Source organism: Cololabis saira, chromosome 13 (assembly GCF_033807715.1).
Source record: "Cololabis saira isolate AMF1-May2022 chromosome 13, fColSai1.1, whole genome shotgun sequence".
NCBI lineage: Eukaryota > Metazoa > Chordata > Actinopteri > Beloniformes > Belonidae > Cololabis > Cololabis saira.
The window spans coordinates 34,246,821-34,268,890 of NC_084599.1; the positions used below are offsets into that span (position 1 = coordinate 34,246,821).

Below are 22,070 nucleotides of genomic sequence, written 5' to 3' on the forward strand. Positions count from 1 at the left end.
GGCGTAGTTGACAAAGGCTGCATCATACATACTACTGTATGTACTATGTATGAACGTTATATGTAATTTATTTTTCAGGTTCCTGTTTGAACCTGTTGTGCCGAATTGATGCAAGCTGGACATATTTAACTTGTGATCTTCAGCCTCGCAGCCAGCCGCCTGGTAGACTGTACAGTGGCCGTCTGGCGGTCAGCTTACAGCGGCTGTGAGTATAAAACTACTCTTCTTTCACAGTTTCTGCTCTGCTTGGCTCCTCACGAGTGAACAAACGAGTCCAGGTGCTTGCCCGAGTCTTTCCTGACTTCTCAGTGTCAGTTAAGCATGTTTTGATCAGCAGAGGGGAAAAAAGTGGTTTAAAACTGCAGGAGAAATTAAGAGACCTGTTTATCCCTGACTTACACATTTAACTGGGACGGAAGATGATGTGCAGCTCCTAACGCCGTTCCGAATCACTTACAATGTTTTACTGGACTGGATATGAAACCTGACAACCTCAGAAACGTACAGAAAGTTTTTTATTTAGCTGTTTTACAGAATATAAACATTATTCAGTCTTGTAAATAAGCTCCATGTCATAAATTCTGAATCAGAGAAGAAGCCGTTTTTATATTCTGAGAAAATGTTTTCCATCCATTTCCAGGTCTGAGAAAAACAACACGGAGGTGAATGACTCTGATAATCCTGTTGTTTGTGAAGTGAACGATTCCTTTACCTGCTCTTTCACTCTTAAACCTACCTCTGGCTTTGTCGCCATGGTGACCGTCAGCATCTCCAATGAGGCGGCTCCACCGGTCCTGCTCGTCATCCCCCCCCGACCTGGTAAGGAAGACGGAGCGGAGAGGTCTTTAGTCTCCCTGATTGAATCATTTATAAGCGGCATCGCGCCGCGGCGGTTAAGCATGTCTGTCTCGCAGCACGAGGATTCCTGGATTCACATCTTGACTTGGTTTCTCTACGTTTTGTTTGCTTGTTTTCCTGCCGTCTTAGAGGATTTTCTCCTCAAACACGCTTGCTGAGTTGATTGGTGTTTTCTGAATTAACTGTGAGAGTGAGCGTGCACAGCTTGTTTGCTGCATTGACCGTGTAATGAACCGGTGACCTTTCCACGGTGTTCCCACCTCTGGCCTGATGTTTTTGTGGTGCAGGTTAAGGGAAGTGTTGCACAAAATGTTGGATATTTATCTGATCTTGTCTAAAAAACTTTGCCATTTACCTCAAAGATACAGTTCAGGGAGTCTTGCCATCTTATCCGTATATTCATTTGAACGTGTTTTATTTTCTTCCTTGCCAGGGTAATCTGCACAGAGCTCTTGTTGTCTTGATTTATGCCGTTTAGTGTCACTCCTCACCTCCCCACACCCCGATAATGGAGGAGATCCATATAAACACAATTGCAGCTGTTATGAATAGTTGAAAAAAGAAGTATATATACTTTTAAACCATAATCAGCAATTGATCTGTTCAAAAGTTGCTTCAATCAGTAAATCAATCAAACTTTATTAGTATAGTCTTTCCATACAACCTGTGCAACCCAAAGTGGTTTACAGGAATAAAATAAAAACAGACAATTAGACAAAGACACATTCAACTTCGACCACCCCCACACATTAACACAATCACACACATAAATACACTAACACACATCTAGTTATATACCAACTATATCTACGATAGAGCAGAGACGGAGAAAACACCATCTTTAATCACTGAGAAAACACTGAAGAACAGAAATTAAAGTTCATCAAACCCATAAGTAAACAATTAATTAAACAAATAGGTACATACAACTCTTAAATATTCTTAAATCCTAAATGAAGAACAGTAAAAGCTTAAACATGAGCTAAATGAAAGAGATGGATCTTGAGTTTTAAAAACTTTCAGCTGTGCTCAGGTCTTCTGGTTCTACCTTCTGCTAAGATTTAGGCCCTGTCCCAATACTATCACTACCCCTCGTTTTCATCCCTACCCCTAAATTTTGCGCGTTCCCGTGAGGGTAGTGGTGTCCCAATTCCTTTTTTCACCTAGGGGTAGTGAAGAAAAGTAGTGTAGTGGCTATGAATCTCCCCCTACGGATGTAGAGATTTCCGATCCTCACTAGTTGATCTAGGGACCAAAAAAATTCCCAGAATGCTTTTCGTCGTCATTTGCGGACTGAATCCAAAAAATTCTTATTTTTTAGTGAATAAAATCAATATTTTGAGTTAGTTTCTGCATAAAAATGCGTTTTGATTACATTTCTAGCGAGAAATATATATTTTACTTTCATAATATTCACTCAGTGAATGTACAAAATCACTAGTTTTCCCGTTGTTGCAACCTCGCCAGAATAAAGGCTGATTTATGGTCCCACGTTACACGAAACAGAGTCTAAATCTGGGAAATGTTTGGCAGCTTATATGCATGAGCACAATAACAAAGCAAGTTCCCAGCATTTATTGTGTATTTTCCCCCTAAATGAACAGGCCTTCAGATTGTGCTGCTCTGAACCTCTTATTGTGTAAACCCACAACATTATCCATCGGATCATTCGACCTCAAAGCAATAAATCTAGATAGATGCGATTAGTTACTGGCAGATGTGACCTGAGAGCAGCTGGACCCCTCAACCGGCTGCTATATGCCAGCTCCTAAAGCGAGCCAATCTCTGCTGACTCCCGTGTTAAAATGTTCAACTTTGGAGCTGAAATAAACAAATTTACAGCCTGATTTTAAAAAACTGTTTTGGTCTCAATCGTTGGGTTTCACACCCATGCCAACTCTGAGAGGGGTTCATCTTTTTGTATCACACCAAGAGAGTTTATATAAAGCATTGCATTTATTTCTAATATCTGTAATCGCCATGCTACCGCGCTTAGTGAGGCGTCATCTGTTTCTACTAACCCAGTGTCTATGGAGCCAAATCAAGGCCAAAAGTTTTGCTGATTTGAAAATAAAATTGTAATTGAAAAACTAAGATTTGAACCTGAAAATTCAAGTTTTGATCATGAAGTTATTTTTTTACAGTTTACATTTTTTTTCAATATCAGATCTTTTTTTCAGTTTCAGATCTTTTTTTTTCAGTTTCACATCTTTTTTTTCAGTTTCACATCTTTTTTTTCAGTTTCACATTGGTCTAAAACAGCTTTTTAAACAGAAATGTGTCACTAATATCCGTTTTTTCCACTGCCAATTACTTCTACTGATATGTTCTGCAACCTACGTTTCCTGAAGGCAACATGACTGAGGAACGTCCCCCGCCTTCTCTGTTATGCTGTCACTCATGATGCCACGCCCCTCTCAGTTGATGCCACGCCCCCTACGCCAGATCAGGGCCAAAAGTCTGAACCTGAAAAAAAGATGTGAAAGTGGAAAAAAAAGATCTGAAAGTGAAAAAAAGATCTGATAATGAAAAAAAAAATTGAAACTGTAAAAAAATAAGTTAATGATCAAAACTTGAATTTTCAGGTTCAAATCTTAGTTTTTCAATTACAATTTTATTTTCAAATTAGCAAAACTTTTGGCCTTGATTTGGCTCCATAAGCGTGGGGTAAACGGGACGCTCAGTTTTGATTTCATCCTTGAGTCAACATGTTAGCGCTGGGAGCCAAAGCTAACTTTGATTGAAATGCGGTGGGCGTGTTCCCATTAGGTTCCCAAGCAACATGGATGGGCCCTGTCTTCAGCAACCAGTGGGTCATGTGACCTAATGCTTCGTCCATTGTTATTTCCAGTCTGTGGTCAGCATGCTACTCCACATTAAGATGATCACACCTGGAATTGCAAATGTTTTGGCAAGCAGAAACACAAGAAAACATTCTGAGTGGTTATAAATGGTCATAAATACTGAAAGATAACCAACAGCACGATTTATTTGGGGCCCACAAGGCACCGTTTTACTGTACTTGTATGAACCATGTGGGAAGGCAGTAACCTTCCATTGTATTTGCAGCAATTGCAATAAAATGAAAATGATTCAGCAATTATTGGATGGTGAGAGGATTACATCCTTTTTTTTTTTTTTCTGCAGTAAAACCAAGTCCCCCAGTCAACGTGTCACACTTTGTGACGACTAAACCGGAGCTGGTTGTCCAGTGGGACGACCCGCCAGACCATAATACCAGTCGGCTTAGGTGTGAGGTCCGATATTTCTCCAACACCAACCACACAGTTCAGCAGGTATACACCTATTGCCTACACCTCCTACACAGCCAGTGTGCTTGTTCATGTCTAGATGTGTGTATTCATCCCCCCTCCGCTGGTTTCAGGTTGTACCTTCACCTGGAAAGCGCAGTCTGTCTCTGGATCTGAAGCCTTACGTGATCTACACCGTCCAGGTCCGCTGCTCCGGCCCGGCAGAACCTCCGCTGTGGAGCGAGTGGAGCAAGCCCCACCGCCTCTACCTGGACAGTAAGGATCATCTCCTCCCTTTTTAGGTAGATGACACAAAGGAATAGCTTCTTTTTTTATTTATTTACTTATTCAGTTTAAGATTACAGGGACAATGCACATTAATAAACATTTCTGTAAATGTACGACAACAACACTGTACACTTCATAAGGGCACATAAGAACACAGAAGAGCACATAAAACACTTAAAGGAGACCTATTTGTTAGGCTCAGGGACCCCAAAAGCAAAGACACTGAGACTGGAGTTTCAAATGAAGGATTTAATAAGTAAACTCAATCCGGGGGAGGTGGACGGACCGGTGGAGCGGGGAGACACTGGATTGGCTGGAGGGAGCTTGGAACACAAGGAAAGAACAGTTAGGACAAAAATAGCAGATCTACAAAACCACAAACACTAGAGCCTAAACCTTCTGCTGCAGGTACTTGCCACAGTAGTCAACGTCTAAGCGCTGGGTGTCGTCTCTCAGCAGCTTATGAAGGCAGCCCTTGATTATGATGGTGAAAAACTATAAATACGTAAAATATTAAACAAATAAAACACGCTTCATGTTATTTGAGCAGGTCACAGAGTTTGGTCACACACTTGATTGTCTTTTAACCATGATTTTAACTCAATTTTAAATGAATGATATGTGCCATTGTTTCTGATATATGTTGGCAGACTGTTCCATGTATGAGATGCTCTTACTGAAAAAGCTGACCATCCAAAAGCAGTCCTCCTCCTAGGTATTACGCAGTCCCCTCTTGCTGCAGACCTAGTACGACTATTGTCAGTTGTTTTCTGCTTAATAAAAGCACCAAGAGGGGGAGGAGCTAAGTTGTGCAGTATCCTGTAGACAAGACAAGCATCAGTGAATTTGATAAGATTATCCCAACTCAGTAATTTGTGATTTCTGAGGAAGTTACAGTGATGACAGCTGTTTGGCTTCTTGTCAAGCACCTTAATAGCTTTTTATGACACACTTGGATCTGTCTCTTCTTAGTTATGCATAGACAAGGTTTAACCCACTCCTAGAAAAGTATAAGTCCCACTTTCCGTTCACAATAGCCTGACTTGAAGAATTGACCTCAAGTTCATGTGCTTTAGTCTTTGATAAGGAGCTGATTGCCCGTTGACTGGTCATCAAAAAGCATGATTCAGGAGGAGACCTGAGCTCAGTGCAGGGCCCCCCCGGGGTTGGTAGAGGATGGCAATGCCCAGGACTGTCACTTAAGTAGGAGCACTGGGTGATATAATGGGGAAAAAAATCGGGATAAAAATATTTAAAAAAAGAAAAGCATGATTCAGTCAGTCTTTCTCATGATGACTGCTGCGTTCCTGATCTTTGTTCTTCTGTCGTGAGAAAAATGTATTTTGACTGATATCAGCTCTGATCCATGCATGAATTGAATCCAAGCAGAATTTTTTTTTTTTATCATTGATTTTTTTTTTCTTTAAAGAAAATCCAGCTGGAAAGTGGAGGAGAATTAAAAAGAACCACGTTTCTTTAAGTCTTCTTTACCGCCTCTTACATCTGTTCATATCTTCTATGTCTTTTCAAAATGTTTTTACGTTCTTCGGGAACTAAATATTATAGATAGAAATAGATAGATAGATAGAGATGCTTCTCATTTAAAAAGCTTTTTTAAATATATATCACTGACTTTATTTTATTTTATGTTTTATTTACTTTACTTTCCGTGTGTAGCGGTGAGCTTCATCCCAGAGAGAGTGCTGGTGCGACCGGGAGAAAACGTAACGGTGTATTGCGTGTTCAACAATCGCAGCAGAAACGCCAGCTCAGCTGCATGGAGGCAAAACAGACAGTTCCTTCCTAGCAGCCAGTACCATCCGTACAACCAGTGGGTAAGAAAAAAACATCCCAGAGTTTTCCGTTACTCTGAAAATCAAGGATGAACTTTTTTTAAAGAAGAATGCATTTTTTTCCTAATATCAGGTCAGCCAGATAACCGTGCGTGCTTCAGGAAACCGGATGTACGACACGCTGAGGTGCATACAGGACTGGCCTTACAGCAGGATCTTTGTGGATGGTGAGGTGTATTCAGTGTTATCACAGCAACATTTGCAGGTTCAAAGAAAGGTTTCTTCCCTCCTAAAGGGGAGTTTTTCCTTGCCACTGTTTGGCTTAAGGTTTTTCTCCCACTAGGGGAGTTTTTACCTGCCATTGTTTATGTAATAATTGCTCGGGGGTCATGTTCTGGGTCTCTGGAAAGCTTCTAGAGACAACTTTTGTTGTATTAGACGCTATATAAATAAAATTGAATTGAATTGAAAGAAATGCAGAGTTTATTTACAGTTTAGAAGACAAGATGAGCCGTCTCAGTGTCAGGATGCAAATAATCAGCACTAATAAAAGGTGCTTGAAGCCAGTTTTCTTTTGCAGAGAATAAAAACAGGAAGCAAAGTGATGGCACATGATACTTCAACAATGCGAGCAAATATAACCCCACTGTAGAGAGGTTGGTGTGGGTGAAGTGTATTGTTTTAATTTCCTTTCTACAGTACGTAACTGCTTCCTGGCGTGTGTGTTTCAGAGCCTTTCGTTGACATACAGTGTGTGACCAATGGAAACAAAACTGCCATAGACTGCAACTGGGAGAAGTGGGATTACCCGCCGTTGGAGAACCTCACATTTCAGTCCAAGTAAAGCAGCATTTAACATAAAGCATTTAACATACTGTTTATGTTCCCTGCAGTGACGTGTGATTAGTAAGTGTGAGAACCTAAAACACACATTCAAACGACGTACCGAACACACCCTGTTCTCTGAGCTGTAAACTCTCAGTGACATCGTGCCCGTTTTCACTAGACCAGGAAGTTTCCTCACTTCAAAAACAACTGATGTGTTGCAGATGCTCATTGTGCAATACCACAGTTGAACCTGTCACCTTCCTCTCATTTTACTTCTCTCAACTCTCCCTTTCCTAGCAAGAGAAAAGAAACAAGAATTGTATTGATTTTTTGCAAGTTGGGATTATTGTTTATAATTTTATATATATAAAAACAAGATCCATTATGTAAATAAAGTCCTTATATCACACCAATTCACAGCAAAACAAACAAAAAAAGCCATCTCAGGGCATTTTGTTGTGAAACTTAATTTAAAATAGCCACATTGAGTATTATTGAAATGAACTAATCCAGCTCAATTTAATTATAATCCAAATGGATAAATTCCAGACTAATTAAATTTACTCATTTTTAAAACAAAAAAACAACAAAACAAAAAAAAACGGAGGAGATGATTCGCAAATTAGATCTTAAAAACTATTTTAAATCTTCTATGTCAGGAGATCACAATTGAAGCAGCATAAAAGATATGACCGTTATTGTTGCTCACTCAATCCCTAGTTTTGTTTCTCTGCGTTAAAAACGTAAATTAGAGAATAAAAGTGGACTAATATTGATGTCTAAAGGGGCTTGCAGAAAACCACATTCAGTCATTTGTTTATCCTCTGATATTCCAACCAAAATAAATGACTGTTAACCATTATGTCTAATCACTTCTTCTATCCCAGAATCTTATCGAAAAGAAAACAGAGTTCAGATATTGAAGCTCATAAAAAAACTTTACCAATCAACATTCAGAAAAGATTTGAAAAAAGAGAAAGCAAGTATAACTTAAAAGGAACAGAGATTTTTTTTAAACCAAGATTCAGGACAAAATTGATGGAACATTGTGTTTCTGTGAAAGGAATCAGTTTATGGAACAATCTGAATAAAGAAAACAAAGAATCCAAATCAAACATTACATTCAAAAGAACAATTAAAGCCTGTATGTTAAGTAAATATAATGAAATATGTTAGTTAAGTTTGATTGACATACCAATAGACGGCGGTAATTTTATTTTATTTTAGTTTTTTATTCACTTAGTTATTGTTTTTTTAATTTATGTTATTTGTGAATTTATTTCTTCTAGATAAGATTCTTCTTCTTTCTGCTCCCTTTTCATTCACAATTTATGAACATTTGTATTTGTATTGAATTGTTTGTTTTATTTTTTGAATTAAATAAAGAATAAAATGAAAATGAATGAAAATGAAGATAAAGTATCAGTTTTGGTATTGATATAATAACAAAAAACGCTTCAAAGCATACCCAACCTCATTCATTTCTGTGTATTTGTTCCTCTGCAGGGGCTCTAACCTCCCATGTGAAGAGATGGAGAGGAGGGAGGGACTTGGAGAGGAAGTTGGGGTCGCTGGTCCTTCTTGCCTGAACATCATTCCCGATTATAAAAAATGCAAAATCCAGCTGGTGAAGAACTGCTTCAAAGTTTGGCTGCAAATGAAATCCGGATCGATTACCATCAGGTCCAAACCCATTTACCTGGCACCAGAACGTCACGGTAAGATATGCAGAGCACGGAGTTCTAGCTGTAAAGTTAGTTAACGACCTTTGTCCCCGCATTTTCTATAATGAAGAAATGTGGCTCATAGTTCCAGCATTTGCTGACGTTGAAGATAGTTCACAAACATTTGACTGTCGCCGTCACACTCTGTTGTGGGGGCTTCCCCCCCTGGAGTTTAGTTTAGTTTAGTTTATTTAGCACATACAATAAAAATAACATCACACAAATAAGTACAGTTAAAAGAAAACTGTGCAGGGAGGAGCGAGCAAGCCAGTAGGCTTATGAGGAGCCCCCACCTAATAACATTTAACAAAATAGTTATGAGGATACAACATCATAAAATAAAAATAAAAAATACATCATAAAAATTGCATGAAGAACATGAATGAAAATAAAAAATTACTGTAGACCTATAAAGATCATGAAAATATGAATATTATGCTGAACACGTGGCAACACAGAATATGAAGTACAAAAGAAACATTAAGAGTGGGAAAAGCAAGAGCTTTCTTGACTACATTGTTGAATTAAATGTTCTCTTGAGCGACTTTTAAAAATGGATAGGGACCTACAGTTGTTTGCAATATGGTACCCACTATTCCAGACTTTGACACCTCTAAATCTAAACAAAAATGGTCTTCTAGATTCCAGACATTTAGGCGGATGTAGGGCGAGGGCCGTGTTGAGTAGGAATGAAATTGAGAGTTTGTAGCAAAGTATGACCTAAAGTGCTCAGGAACATTTCCTTCTGAGGGAAATATCTTGTAAAGAAAAATGCATATTTGGTAACTTTTGATGTCATAAATAGTAAGGATCTGTAGATTTTTAAATAAAGGAGCAGCAGTAGCATCCCAGACAGATCGAGATGCAAGTCTTACAAAACTATTCTGGAGAATTAAGATTTCATGGAGAGTAGTTGTAAATGTTTTCCCCCAAACAATATTACAATATGAAAGGTGAGGATAAATTAGACTATAATAAAGAGTAAGTAGACACTGCTTAGAAACAAGGTGTCTAACTTTCCTTATTATGCCAATAGATTTGTTTATTTTCTTACTCACACAATAAACCTAGTGTATGGGGGTACTGGGTCCATTGCTGCTATGGATGATTCTGCCCACTATGAGGACTGAGCCATCGGCCATCAAAAGTACGTCAGGGCTGCAGCAGGAACGACAACTGGGTCCAATAACTTTTCATCAGTTGAAAAAGGGTAGATTCCTTAAGTGGAGATCTTGTCCATGAGTTAAGGACGAATGGAGGAAGAGATTGTTTATTGTATGTGTGCTTTCGGCAACAATGGTTATCATTCATGCCAATAAAGCCAATTTGAATTGAATTGAATTGATTGACAGGCAGATCAGTTTGTTGGTCTGTAGTAGTGTGGACTCTGCATCTGCCTATGGCAGTGAAGAGAGAGTCGAAGCAAAACACAAGAAGCCGTTTACTTCTTCACATACTGTAGGTTCCTACACTCACTTTGGGTCAATAATCGTTGGTAGCAACAGAAAAAAATGAGAGTACAAGCGGCAGAAAGGAGTTTCCTCTGCAGGTATGCTGGACTCTCCCTCCGAGTCCCTAACCTGAGGGACTCGGAGTAGAGCCACCGCTCCTCCAGACGGAAAAGAGCAAAGATATAACAGCTGCTGCATGATATTGAACTGGTTGGATTTGAAGACTGCGCTCTTCACTTTGATCAAACGTGAACATGCTTTGAAAATAAGAATAATGCCACATGAAGTATACTTTGAAAGAAACATCTTCGATAGATGTAACCATAGAGTGAACTCTTAGATAAGCATATAAAGCTATACACATATTTATGCATAATAAAACACAATTCTCTCTGCGCACATATGCCATATCTCTGGGTCTAAATGAAAATCCACTGAAAGATCATCCTTTTTCTTTAAAGCAGTACTTGAAAAAAGCAGCCCCATTCTTTTAAAGGAGCCAAATGAAGCAATTACGTATAGTTAGCTTTTTAGTCTAAATTTTATAGCACCGATTTACAACAAACTAAACTCAACGCCTTTTACCTTTTTAAACAGAAAGCACTCAAAAACTTTAGAAAATTTGATTTAATCTAATTAAATTCAAATAATATTCCAGTTCAGTCCAATTCACTATAATTGCAAAACCCAATTCATTCAAATTGTGTCCAAAATTCTAAATTAATTTAACGACAAACTATTAAAAAAAGAAATTTGTCAAGCTAAGGAGCCCAACACCTTTTATCAATCTATATCCTAGTAATTTTTCATCTTTCTGTGGTAAAACAAAAAAATACAAGACTTTTCTGAAAGATTTAACTTGGAAAATAATTAAGACTGATTGAATCTGCATCCAAAGGAAGATAGATAGATAGATAGATAGATAGATAGATAGATAGATAGATAGATAGATAGATAGATAGATAGATAGATAGATAGATAGATAGATAGATAGATTAAAAGGCTTGTGAGTTGTGATCTTGAATCTGAAACAGTTTTAACCGCTCGACTTCGGTGTTGCAGCCAGGAAATATTTGTCGTGCTTCTGTGTCTGTAAAACATGTTCAGTGGATGTTCAAACTTGCAGGAGTTTAATGAGAGAAACTGAAAGTCTGCACCATTGTTCATCCCCAACAGTGAGACCGAACAAACCCAGCATCGTGAGCGCGGTCAGCCAGAGCTCTCGGGTCCTGAAAGTCTCCTGGAGTCTAGTTCCACGGCTGGTCGGAGGCGTCCAGTGTCAGCTCCGGTACCATTCGCTACCTACTATGTGGGAGGAGTGGAAGGTGAGTTTCAGCATCAGAATTATTTATTGATCTCCAAAGGGAAATTTCCTCACCACAACAGACTATCACATGAATAAGAATACATAAAAGGAACATAAAAGTCAGTTTTCCTCTCCGCTGTCTGACTCTCCCCAAGTCCATCACCACTTTGTCACGTTAAGTTGGAGATGGTTTTTCTCACCCCACGTGACAAAGTTGTCCACAACAGCCCCCGTACTCTGTCTCCGCTTTGTTCAGGTTGAGCCCGAACCTGAACCTCAACTATGGGTTGACATGGCCGAACTCCATCCAGGCTTAGGATTCGGAGGAAGTTCTTACCATGTTACCGTGTCTTTTTAGAGCAGGGGTGTCAAACTCATTTTGCTTGGCGGGCCGGATTTGAGACATTTTTTCTTGCAGGCCGCACGCTCAAAATAACAAAAACGGTGCGGAAAATTTTTTCTCTTCTTTTTTTTTTTTACTATTCTTATCTAATCCAATATCAGTTTAGTTAATTTTAAAGGAAATATGCACTTTGTTTACACTGTAATTATGTAAAATATATTTCTTCAGGATCTTTTCTTGAATTTTTTTTCAAATTATGTAAGATACTTTTAATATCATTTTACAAAGATAAACAGAAACAAGTATGTTTTTTTTATATTTCGCTTTTTTATAGGAAATTTAATTAAAAGCAAAATCTTTCTCATTACATCCGAGAGTGTTTCTTTGTGATTTAGAGATTTTTCCAGTACAATTAAGTGTATTTATTTTTAAAAATTGGCGCGGATATTTACGCCAGTGTGCCGAAAAAGTCAGCACTTCTTTTTTAACTGTTTTACTTTGTCACTATCCTCGTATTCAAAACTGAAATTTTCCGAATAAATATCTTCTATCATCTTTTTTAGCAGTGATATTTTTCCTGCGAAAATATATAATAGTAATCAGTTAATAAAAATAAACGACCATCTGCAAAGAAATAAAATCGGCAAATGCATTTTAGAAAACTAAAAAAATGTCGAAAACTGCTCTTTGTGGAATAACGATGGGTTTGTAGAAGAAATATATTATCGGATATGCTGCGATTCATGGCAATTATTTAAGCCTTCCGTTTTAGTAAATTAACATTTCGTTTTTTTGCGTTGGAAACTTCTCGCGGGCCGCTGTTTTAGAGGCATCAAAATATGTAACATAGAGAAATGCGCTACAACTTTGATAAAACTTGGTGGAGACTTGGATCCAAATGCAAAGGACGAAAATAACTGTTACTCACTGATGCGGATGCAGATCACACTATTCAAGTTTTTAAACCTGTGACATCTAAAAATGTCCCGTCTGTAGGTCCTGAGTCCAGTAGAGGATCCCTGGATGGAGGTTAAAATACCAGACATGTGCGGCGTGTACGCGGTTCAAGTACGCTGCATACCCAAAGGCGGGATCGGCCACTGGAGCGAGTGGAGCAGCTCCAAGCGGTCAACACCTCAAAACAGTAAAGGTCGGTCACTTTCACCGGGGACATAAACCTAAAACAGCAGCCTTGACAAATGCAGCAGGATTTCTGCCACAGATCTTGTGATTTTTCATCGTTAAATACACACAGAAGTCACATGTCTCTGTAACTGGTCAACGGAGAGGTAAAAGACGTCTAAATGTCCTGGTTTCTGTCCCTCTCAGCTCCTGAACGCGGCCCTGATTTCTGGAGAATCCGTCACGATGATCCACGCAGAAACCAATCCAACATCACTTTGCTGTTTCAGGTGCGAACAAGAAAAACGTTCACGTTTATACTTGTAGGAAAATTCAGGGATGTTGTGTTCCTTTTTTTAAAAAAAATCTTTCTGCTCCAGCGTATACTTTGTTAAGATGCCCTCACTGATAACCACTAGATCTGCTACAGTGTGGCAACTCTGCGTACGCTTGTGGTGCAATCTTCAGCTGCAGTCTTAGCTTGTCCGTTGTAAATACAAACCGTCTTCATTGACTGATCAGAACCTGCTGTTCCAGTTGTGGTTCTTGGCGACATGACTCAATATGAGTCAACCTGCCAAACTTACACACCCATGATAAAATACGGGTCAAGGTTGAATGGAAAGAATGTCTTTATATAAACAGATTTAATCTAAAGGTGTGATTTTGTTTTGTGTTGGACATTTTCAGTTTTTCCTTTTGTGGTCTAATACAAAGCCGTGAACTTTCTGAACTCATAAGCTACCTCACACTGGGCAATATTTCCTATTTCCTGTCCATAATGTCCCAATATTCCTTACCTATCTATGTGCAATACTCTCCACCCTTTCAAGTAGGGCTGGGCGATATGGACCAAAAGTCATATCTCGATATTTTCTAGCTAAATGGCGATATTCGTTATATAGCGATATTTTTTCTGTGCCATAATGCCCCAAAGCATTATAGCATAGCATCTCTGTTAGCTTCATTTTTTTCTCAGGCAAACCCTTAAAAAAACTGTCAGTTTTAATACAAAGCCTCGTGCCAAATGTCACACAGGTACCTTTATTAACAGAGGTCTGCACAATATCAAAATGTATAAAACAATTGAAATAAAAATAAACTGCCTGCATATATAGAATAAAAATGCTTCTTGAATAAAATAAAACAAATATCCCTTTCCTGCATAACAATTAAATTAAAATACACTGTGCAATTAATACAATGTAGACAGTAACAGGCAGACTTTTCCACTGAGGTTGACAGTTGTGCAAATAACAAAACATTTGTGCAAATCTCAAATAAAACATTCAAGTCAATTTGTCACAAAATAAGCTATATCAAAATCATTAAAAGAAATGTATTTTTTTTATTTTTTTTTAAATCGATATAAACGATATTGTCTCGTACCATATCGCGTTTGAAAATATATCAATATATATTAAAATCTCGATATATCGCCCAGCCCTACTTTCAAGTGCAATTTCCTCCACCCATTCATGTACATTTTTATCCTCCCATTCACTCTATTTCTTATAGTGTGTGTGTATATATATATATATATATATATATATATATGTTTCCTTTTTTAGTTCATTTCTGTTGTTTACAGTACTTGTTTATATAGTCTTGCATGTGTGCACTTTGACGGAGCTGCTGCCTAATTTCATTGTAGAAGTATAATGATAATAAAGGCTTTCTATTTCTATTCTACGCTTGAGTTGCACTTGAGCACAAAAAGAGTTACGCAAGTAAAGCAAATAACATCTCCTCTTGTTTCCAGGACATCCCAGTATCCGGCAGCTTGTACTGTGTGGACGGACTTCTCGTCCAGCACCGGTCCTCCGGTGGAAACGTGCTGACGAAGAAGATCCATCGGGGGTCGTCCTACAGCTTCAGCTGGGACCAGGACCCCCAGACCCTGACTGTGAAAACCTTCAACAGTCTGGGGAGCTCAATCAACAACGTGAACATGACTCTGGAGAAACGAGCTAAACGTGAGTAGGCAGGACTCTAACAGCATTTTTGAGACTTTTGAATGAATGAATGAATGAATGAATGAATGAATGAATGAATGAATGAAAAACTTTATTTTAATTCGAACATGCTCAAAAAAAAAAAAAAAAAAAAAAAAAAAAAAAAATATATATATATATATATATATATATATATATATATATATATATATATATATATATATATTTAAACCATAGTACAATAGTTAAATAATAATCATAATAAATACAGTATAATACAAATCATAACAATCATAAACAAAACATGCCTCACTGCCTTTTTTTTTCTTCTTTTTTTTCTTTTCTTTTTTTCTTTTTTTTTAATCTCTTTATATGAGAGGTAAGGGCTATGTCTTGGGGGAATCAGGCACAAGTCTAGAAATATTTTATATCGTAGTTCAGTGTTGTGGGTTAAAAAAATAAGGATTTTTTCTTTCCAATCGAGTTATGAGAATTTCCACATTTATTCTGTTGTGTCATTTTGTCCATCCAATCGATAATACTGAAGTGTGAACGCAACCTAAAGAAGTTAAGATAGTTTAGTTTGAGCTAAACGTAACAAAAAAAGCAAACAGTGCTTATTAAACTCTTTCCTTTAGCTGGTCACCAGCAGGTTCAGCATCTTTCTACCAATCTGTTCACCATCCCGTCATATTATTTACTCGTCCTTAATCCTAGCCGTCCTCGTCACAATCGAAGACACTTCTGCACCTTTTTCACCTCGACCTTTCGTATCCTCACTGTTCCACCTTCCCCATCGTTTACACACAGACTCACTCCTCCTCTCTCTAGCACATATCTCCACCTCTCCAAGTTTCTTCCACCTGCCTGCTGCTCGCACTCACCGCATCTACACTACAGACATGGTCCATAGTAAATGCTGATACTCCAGTCTGACTTTATCTGTCAACCTGTCCATCATTATGGTAATAAAGATTGGTTCAAGACTGACCCTTGATGCAGTCCCACTTCCATCTGAAGCCCATCCGGTACTCCTACTGCACACATCTCTGATGTCATACCGCCCTCACACATGTTTTTTTTTTTACCATTTCTAACACACTTTTTTGCTGCTTCAGATTTCCTTGTGCAGTACCACAATTTCTCCTTTGAGTCCCTGTTTGATTTCCCCAAATCTACAAAGACAGTTCAACGTCCTCTGACTTTCTCTGCGCTTCTCCATCCGCCTCATCCAACCAAACACAATATCTGTAGTGCTTTTCCTTGGCATAAGTATTGGTGATTGAATTATGATTAAAAAAAAAAAAAAAAAACACACACACAGTCTTCAATCAGTTCAATTAAAATAGGATGATAGTATCATGACTGCAAATGAAAAAAATATGAGTGATTTATTGTAAATGAAACGGCAGAGAGCCTTTTCTAAAACCACAAAAGGGAAGACAGGGATTAAAAGCAGAAACCTTAGGCTTTCAGTTTCTGTAAAGATACAAAAACCTGTCTGCAAACCATTTTTGTGAAGGTTGAGTTACAAAAGTGAGGTTAAGACGTGGGATAAAAACACTTTCATCACTGATCACAGATTCATGGCCAAAGCTCACATGCACAGAAACCTTTACTGGAAAGAGAGAAGGCAGGTTTGAATTTGAACTAAACATTATATATATATATATATATATATATATATATATATATATATATATATATATATATTATGATTAATACAATTACAGATGCAAATTGATTATGGTGGTTAAAAAACATGAAGACCAACATATTTTACATATATAGTAGTGTGGTGACACTTTTTATTATTTTTTATTATTTTTTTGCTCTGTCTTATGATTGTATGTTGTTTTTCTGCATGTTTTATTCTGTAAAGCACTTTGGCTCACCTAGAGGTGGCTGTAAAGGGCTATATAAATAAAGTACATTTACATTTACATTTACATATACATATTTACACATATATATATATATATATATATATATATATATATATATATATATATATATATATATATATATATATATATATATATATACACATGTTTTTTAACCACCATAATCAATGTACATCTGTGTCCCTGTCAGAGCTTTTGGCATTATTCTATGAGGATAAGGTTTATGTTGGGATTCAGAGACTATGCATTTGCAGTGAAAACATTTTTTTTTTCCAGTGGTGAGTTTTTGTCACGTGTTTTAAGGACTGTGCCATATGTAAAACATTTTCTCATCATTATTATTATTATTATCATTATTTTTAGAGAACATGCATTATCTGTGTTATTAACGGATTAACAATGAATGCCAAGCATCGCAAGGGGGATGTAGACAATCATTTAATAGCAGAATTCAGATTTTAGCTCCATTCCAGCTCTCCGGTAAAAATGAAAGTAATAAAGACCTTAATTATATAACAGCATGAACTGATGTGTCTCCATGTATGAACATGGTGCATTAATCCTATGCTGTTTCTTTTTTTTTTACATATAATTACTAATAAACAAGCAGAGTCCCATTATTAACCCTAGCTATTAGTGAAGACCTGACAGCCCTGCACACGGCGCTGCATCTGCAAGCGTCAGCCTTTTAACTGTGGATGTCTGCAGACTAATGACAAAGATGTCATAATAAATGAGAACGGAAACATAATAAATGCAGCAAATTCTGAAATCAGTTAGCGAGGTCTCTGAATGTATTTATTTATGCTCTTCAACATCTCCCGTTCTTTGGTTAGCTTGTCACACATGCTTCAAACTTGAACTGAAAGTATTGTCACTTTCTTTGCTGCAGGTGGCTGTTTGCTTTCTTTTCACGGGTCGATCATGAACAGCAGCTGCGTGTTTTTGTCCTGGAGTCTGTTGGATCGGAGCTCGGAGCCCCTGTCCGTGGTGGTCGAGTGGTCTCCACAAAGACCGCAGGACTCTGGCCCGAGTGAGCCCAAGTGGGCCAGACTGCCCTACACCGACCGCCCCGTCTACTTGCACGGTAAAATATTCTCTGCTCTGTCTTTGTTATCATTTATTTTTCAGTTTAACAACTGACGGCGAGCATTAAAGTGCTAAACTGACCTGTTGCTTCTTTGGTGTGTCAGGAGAATTTTTGAGCTCTGAGTACAACTTCTACCTGTATCCCGTGTTTGCTGATGGGGAAGGGGAACCGATGTTCACTTTAGGTAAACCCATCATGTGCAGGTTTCTCTAAGCATCATATGCAACATTTATAAGAGACACTTTTGTGTTACTTAATGTCACATTTGTATTTTGTCTTCATTAAAGTGACCAGACGTGCGTCTGCGGCCTACATGATGCTGACGTTGATCCCTTTCCTTTGCATTGCCCTGTTCATCACGCTCATTCTCTCCCAAAATCGGTAAGTATACTCACTTTTTGTTGTGACAAACTGTTTTCTTTTTTTTTGTTTTTGTTTCAATATTGCGGTTTTTATCTGATGCCAGTTGCAGGGAATCAGTGTAGACGGAAATTGTCTTTCACACAGACATGTATGAAATGAGAAATGTCAGTGATCTCTGGGGTCTCTCTGCAGCCACTGCAAGGACAATTAAAGATGTTATTTTTACCGAGGCGTGGGGTTCGTCAAACGTGATGGTTTTATCATCGGAGAAGGCGGAGTTCGGCAAAGGAGAGACAAAGAACATTGGGATAATTTGTGCTGAATTTAAATTTACAGGATAAAGAAGCTGGTGTGGAAGGAAGTTCCCAACCCGTACCAGTGCTCATGGGCCAAAGGACTGGACTTTCAAAAGGTAATACAACCCACTGCAAAAGTAATGACTGAGATTTATTTTTATGGAGCTTCTTAGTGGTCAGAAAGGGGAAGAAAAATTACATTTATTGCATAAGACACAATCCATGAGCACATTTCAATGATTTAATTTCGGTTATTTACTTCCAAACATCACAGCAGATGATTTTCCAATTCTAAATCGATTCTCATATTAATTCCTAAAAATCGATTCATATGTCTAAAGATCGATTTTTTTTTTTTCTTTTATTTATTTATGTATTTTTTTTTTTCATCATTACATTACAACTTTTGGTTATTTTTTTGTTTATCCCCAAAAAAAGAATGTTTTGTTGGACACGAGAATAACTGGTGCAATGTTTCATGTTTTTGCCTTTTAAATATGTTTAAAGGTATGAAAACATTAAAGGGTTATAATTGCATAAATTGTCTATATTTCATTACTTTATATACTGTCTTGGGGTTGCATTTGCAAAAAATGCTAAAAACCAAATGCTCAAAAATTAAAAACCAAAATAGACCGAAAATGGAACAAATAAAAACGGAATGTGGGAAAAAATAAAACCGATTTCATCCGTCTCTGTTCCCTCCCTGGATCTGTTTGGTAATTCTGACCCACATGATGTTTCTGAAAGCAGTTCTATCAGCATTCTGGGAGCTGATTGGTCCTTACAGCATCATTAGCTGCAATACTTGCTGTTTAATCTCAATATAATACTATTAGTAATATTTTGCATAACTACAGTCATATATTTATAATTCATGCAACAGCTCAAAAAACAGTTTTAATAACACTAACCCAAATCAATATCGGAATCGAATCGGATCGGATCGAATCAAATCTTGATAATCAATTCTGAATCTTAAGAATCGGAATCAAATCGATTCTTGACATTTGAATCGATCCCCAGCCGTAAGCAGACTTATCTCTTAACCCTGTAAAGCCAGAAAATTATTTAATTCTTGTTTCTTTAATGTGATGCCTTCAATGGACTAGTTCAAGGTCGGTTTGTGATGGTTCAGATTGTTCTCGAGCTCCAGTTGTCACTGTGTGCCACAGTAAATTTGATATTTTGTCCCGACTCAGTGTAATTTCTCATCCGACTAGGTGGACACCTTCGACCACCTGTTCGGACCTCCAGAAGGTCTCCCAGCTTGGCCGCTGAAGTCTGAGAACACCTCCAAAGTCATCATCGTGGATAAAGCTCTGACCAAAGCCCTGATGCACACCCCATTTATGTCTCTTCCTCCTGATCCTGCCACTGCGTCAGCCGCCACCCCCCCACCACTGATCGATTTAACGATCAACGGTGATCCGGCCCTTGCTGGACATCCTTTCTTAGTGGTTAATCTGGATGCTTCAAGTATAGATGAATTACAACCAGCGGATCCCCTAGTGGACCATCATCCAGGCAGAACTGATAGTCCTGTCCGGTCCTCAGTCACGTATGCCAATGTGCTGCACGCCGATTTGAAGCAGGACAAGCTGCACATTCATCACCATGACAAGGATGGGAGTGGCAGCAGCTCCAGTGACGAGGGGATTTTCTTAGCAAGCAACATAGACACTTCTGAACGCTTTCCCGATGGTCTGTGGGAGCTGGACAGCTGTCACGGTGCAGACGTGGACGATCTGAGGCGCTCTTGCTCCTTCAGCTCTGTGGAGGAGCTTTCTGAAACGTCAGACCAGGAACACAGTGGGCAAGAGAAACAGTTGCATTATCTAACGATTGCACTGCCAGCAGAGGATGAAGGGGGTGAAGAGGAGGAGACGGAAACTGACCCTCTCCGAAATAATGTTTTGAACCAAAAGAACTGTTTTGTGGAGTCACATCCTCTGCTCGCCTTGACGGACTCTAAAGAGCACGGCGATGTGTTGTCAACATCAAATTGTGGCTTGTCCTCACCGTATCGGCCTCAGTAAAAATCGCTCCACACATGAGGCGACTCACAACTCGAGCACAAGACAGCAATTCCTAACGCTGAGAATCCATTGTGTCGTGAACCGATTCATGCTTTACCATCCTCCAAAGCTGGTTTTCATCTCGCACATTGGATACACATGGATATAGTCAAGCGCGGAGCTGGAAAATGTAAATGAAATACCACAAAGTACGAACTGCTCATCGCCGTTCGGCGGTTCAGCTGTTGTGTGTGTAAACGGACGTCAAGAGGGGACGTCTCGTGAATGTTTTTCCTGCTGTCACGTGGATTTTTAATCCTAGATGTCATTGTGCCTCCCTGCAGAGGTGCAGCATCGCCGACTGAAGAAACACAACTCAGAAATAAGCTGGTTGTAAAAGCAGCAACGACGAGGGTGAGAAACAGGAGTCCAACATGCTGCAGTTCATGTTCAGCATATTTAAAAGTCAGTAGATGTGGATGGTTAACTTGAAAGAAGAGTCTTTGTACTGGCATCCATTGATTTGCTAGTTACAGTGGTGAAAATAAGTGTTTCCATCGTTGCTGTATTCCCTCTGCTGCATTGAAGGAGAAGATGAAAGAGCTTCAAAGAGCATGAAGAAGAAGCACAGAACGAGGCAGAAGGAGCCTGTAATCTGTGTGATTTGGGCCTGCTCAAAGTACGTTCGACATCGAAGGGAAGGAGAACCACGGATGTCACTTTAAAGCCGGGTGCGCTTCGGCGTTCCAGCTGATTTTTTTTATTTTTTTTTACTTCTCATTTACATTCATAGGCATCTTGTGCATTAACATCTGTGTGCACGTATCCGTTTGCTTCAGTATTCGAGAAGTGTGATGGTTTTGTCTCTACTTCTACATGAAAGCGACAGTTGTCGTGTTCTGTAAATGAAAGACCTGAATGAAAACTACAAAAAAAAATCCAGAAAAACAGACATGTGAATGCCAAAAAATGTTGTACGACAAGAAGACATTTTGTCTATTTTCATGATGAAAATAAAGTGTTGCAAATTGCAAATTTTGTGTGCTCTATGAAGGAGCGGCTGGCATGTTAGTATTAGCGAGCTGTCGTCAACTCAACAGGGTTATTATTCCAATGTTAAATATTCTTCAAACATGTAAGAAGAGATCGATCCTTTTCCCGCAAACAGTATGGGTTCAGATTTACTGGCATCAAGTGCATTTCTTTACTCTCTGTGCATCACGTACAGTATTTATTTTAGAGAGTGGCCTCGTTCAGTTTAGATTGGATGTGGAAAACTTAGATATGTAATGAAAAGCTTCTGCAAAAACTCATCAGTTCAGCAAATTAGACTCCAAAACTGCATTAATGGTGTTCCACGTTGTGGCTGCAACAGCATCCTAATAACCTAATGTAACAGAATAGAGTAGTCTCACTGCTGTGAAATCCAACCACAGGACTGTCTCAGAAAATTAGAATATTGTGATAAAGTCCTTTATTT

At 38.4% G+C, this 22,070-nt stretch overlaps 1 protein-coding gene across 1 annotated transcript in view; it reads left to right on the top strand.

Moving 5' to 3' along the window:
- Positions 1-21,598, top strand: part of lepr (leptin receptor) — a 44,544-nt gene extending 22,946 nt beyond the window's left edge. The window contains 18 exon segments of the mRNA XM_061738735.1: positions 79-205; positions 641-819; positions 4,006-4,154; positions 4,244-4,385; positions 6,075-6,232; positions 6,324-6,417; positions 6,922-7,030; positions 8,525-8,736; positions 11,370-11,518; positions 12,839-12,992; positions 13,172-13,254; positions 14,727-14,940; positions 17,716-17,910; positions 18,017-18,097; positions 18,201-18,294; positions 18,613-18,688; positions 19,796-20,606; positions 20,609-21,598. Coding sequence (XP_061594719.1) covers positions 79-205; positions 641-819; positions 4,006-4,154; positions 4,244-4,385; positions 6,075-6,232; positions 6,324-6,417; positions 6,922-7,030; positions 8,525-8,736; positions 11,370-11,518; positions 12,839-12,992; positions 13,172-13,254; positions 14,727-14,940; positions 17,716-17,910; positions 18,017-18,097; positions 18,201-18,294; positions 18,613-18,688; positions 19,796-20,606; positions 20,609-20,667 — 3,086 coding nt within the window. The 3' untranslated portion in view covers positions 20,668-21,598.
- The last annotated feature ends 472 nt before the right edge of the window (positions 21,599-22,070 follow it).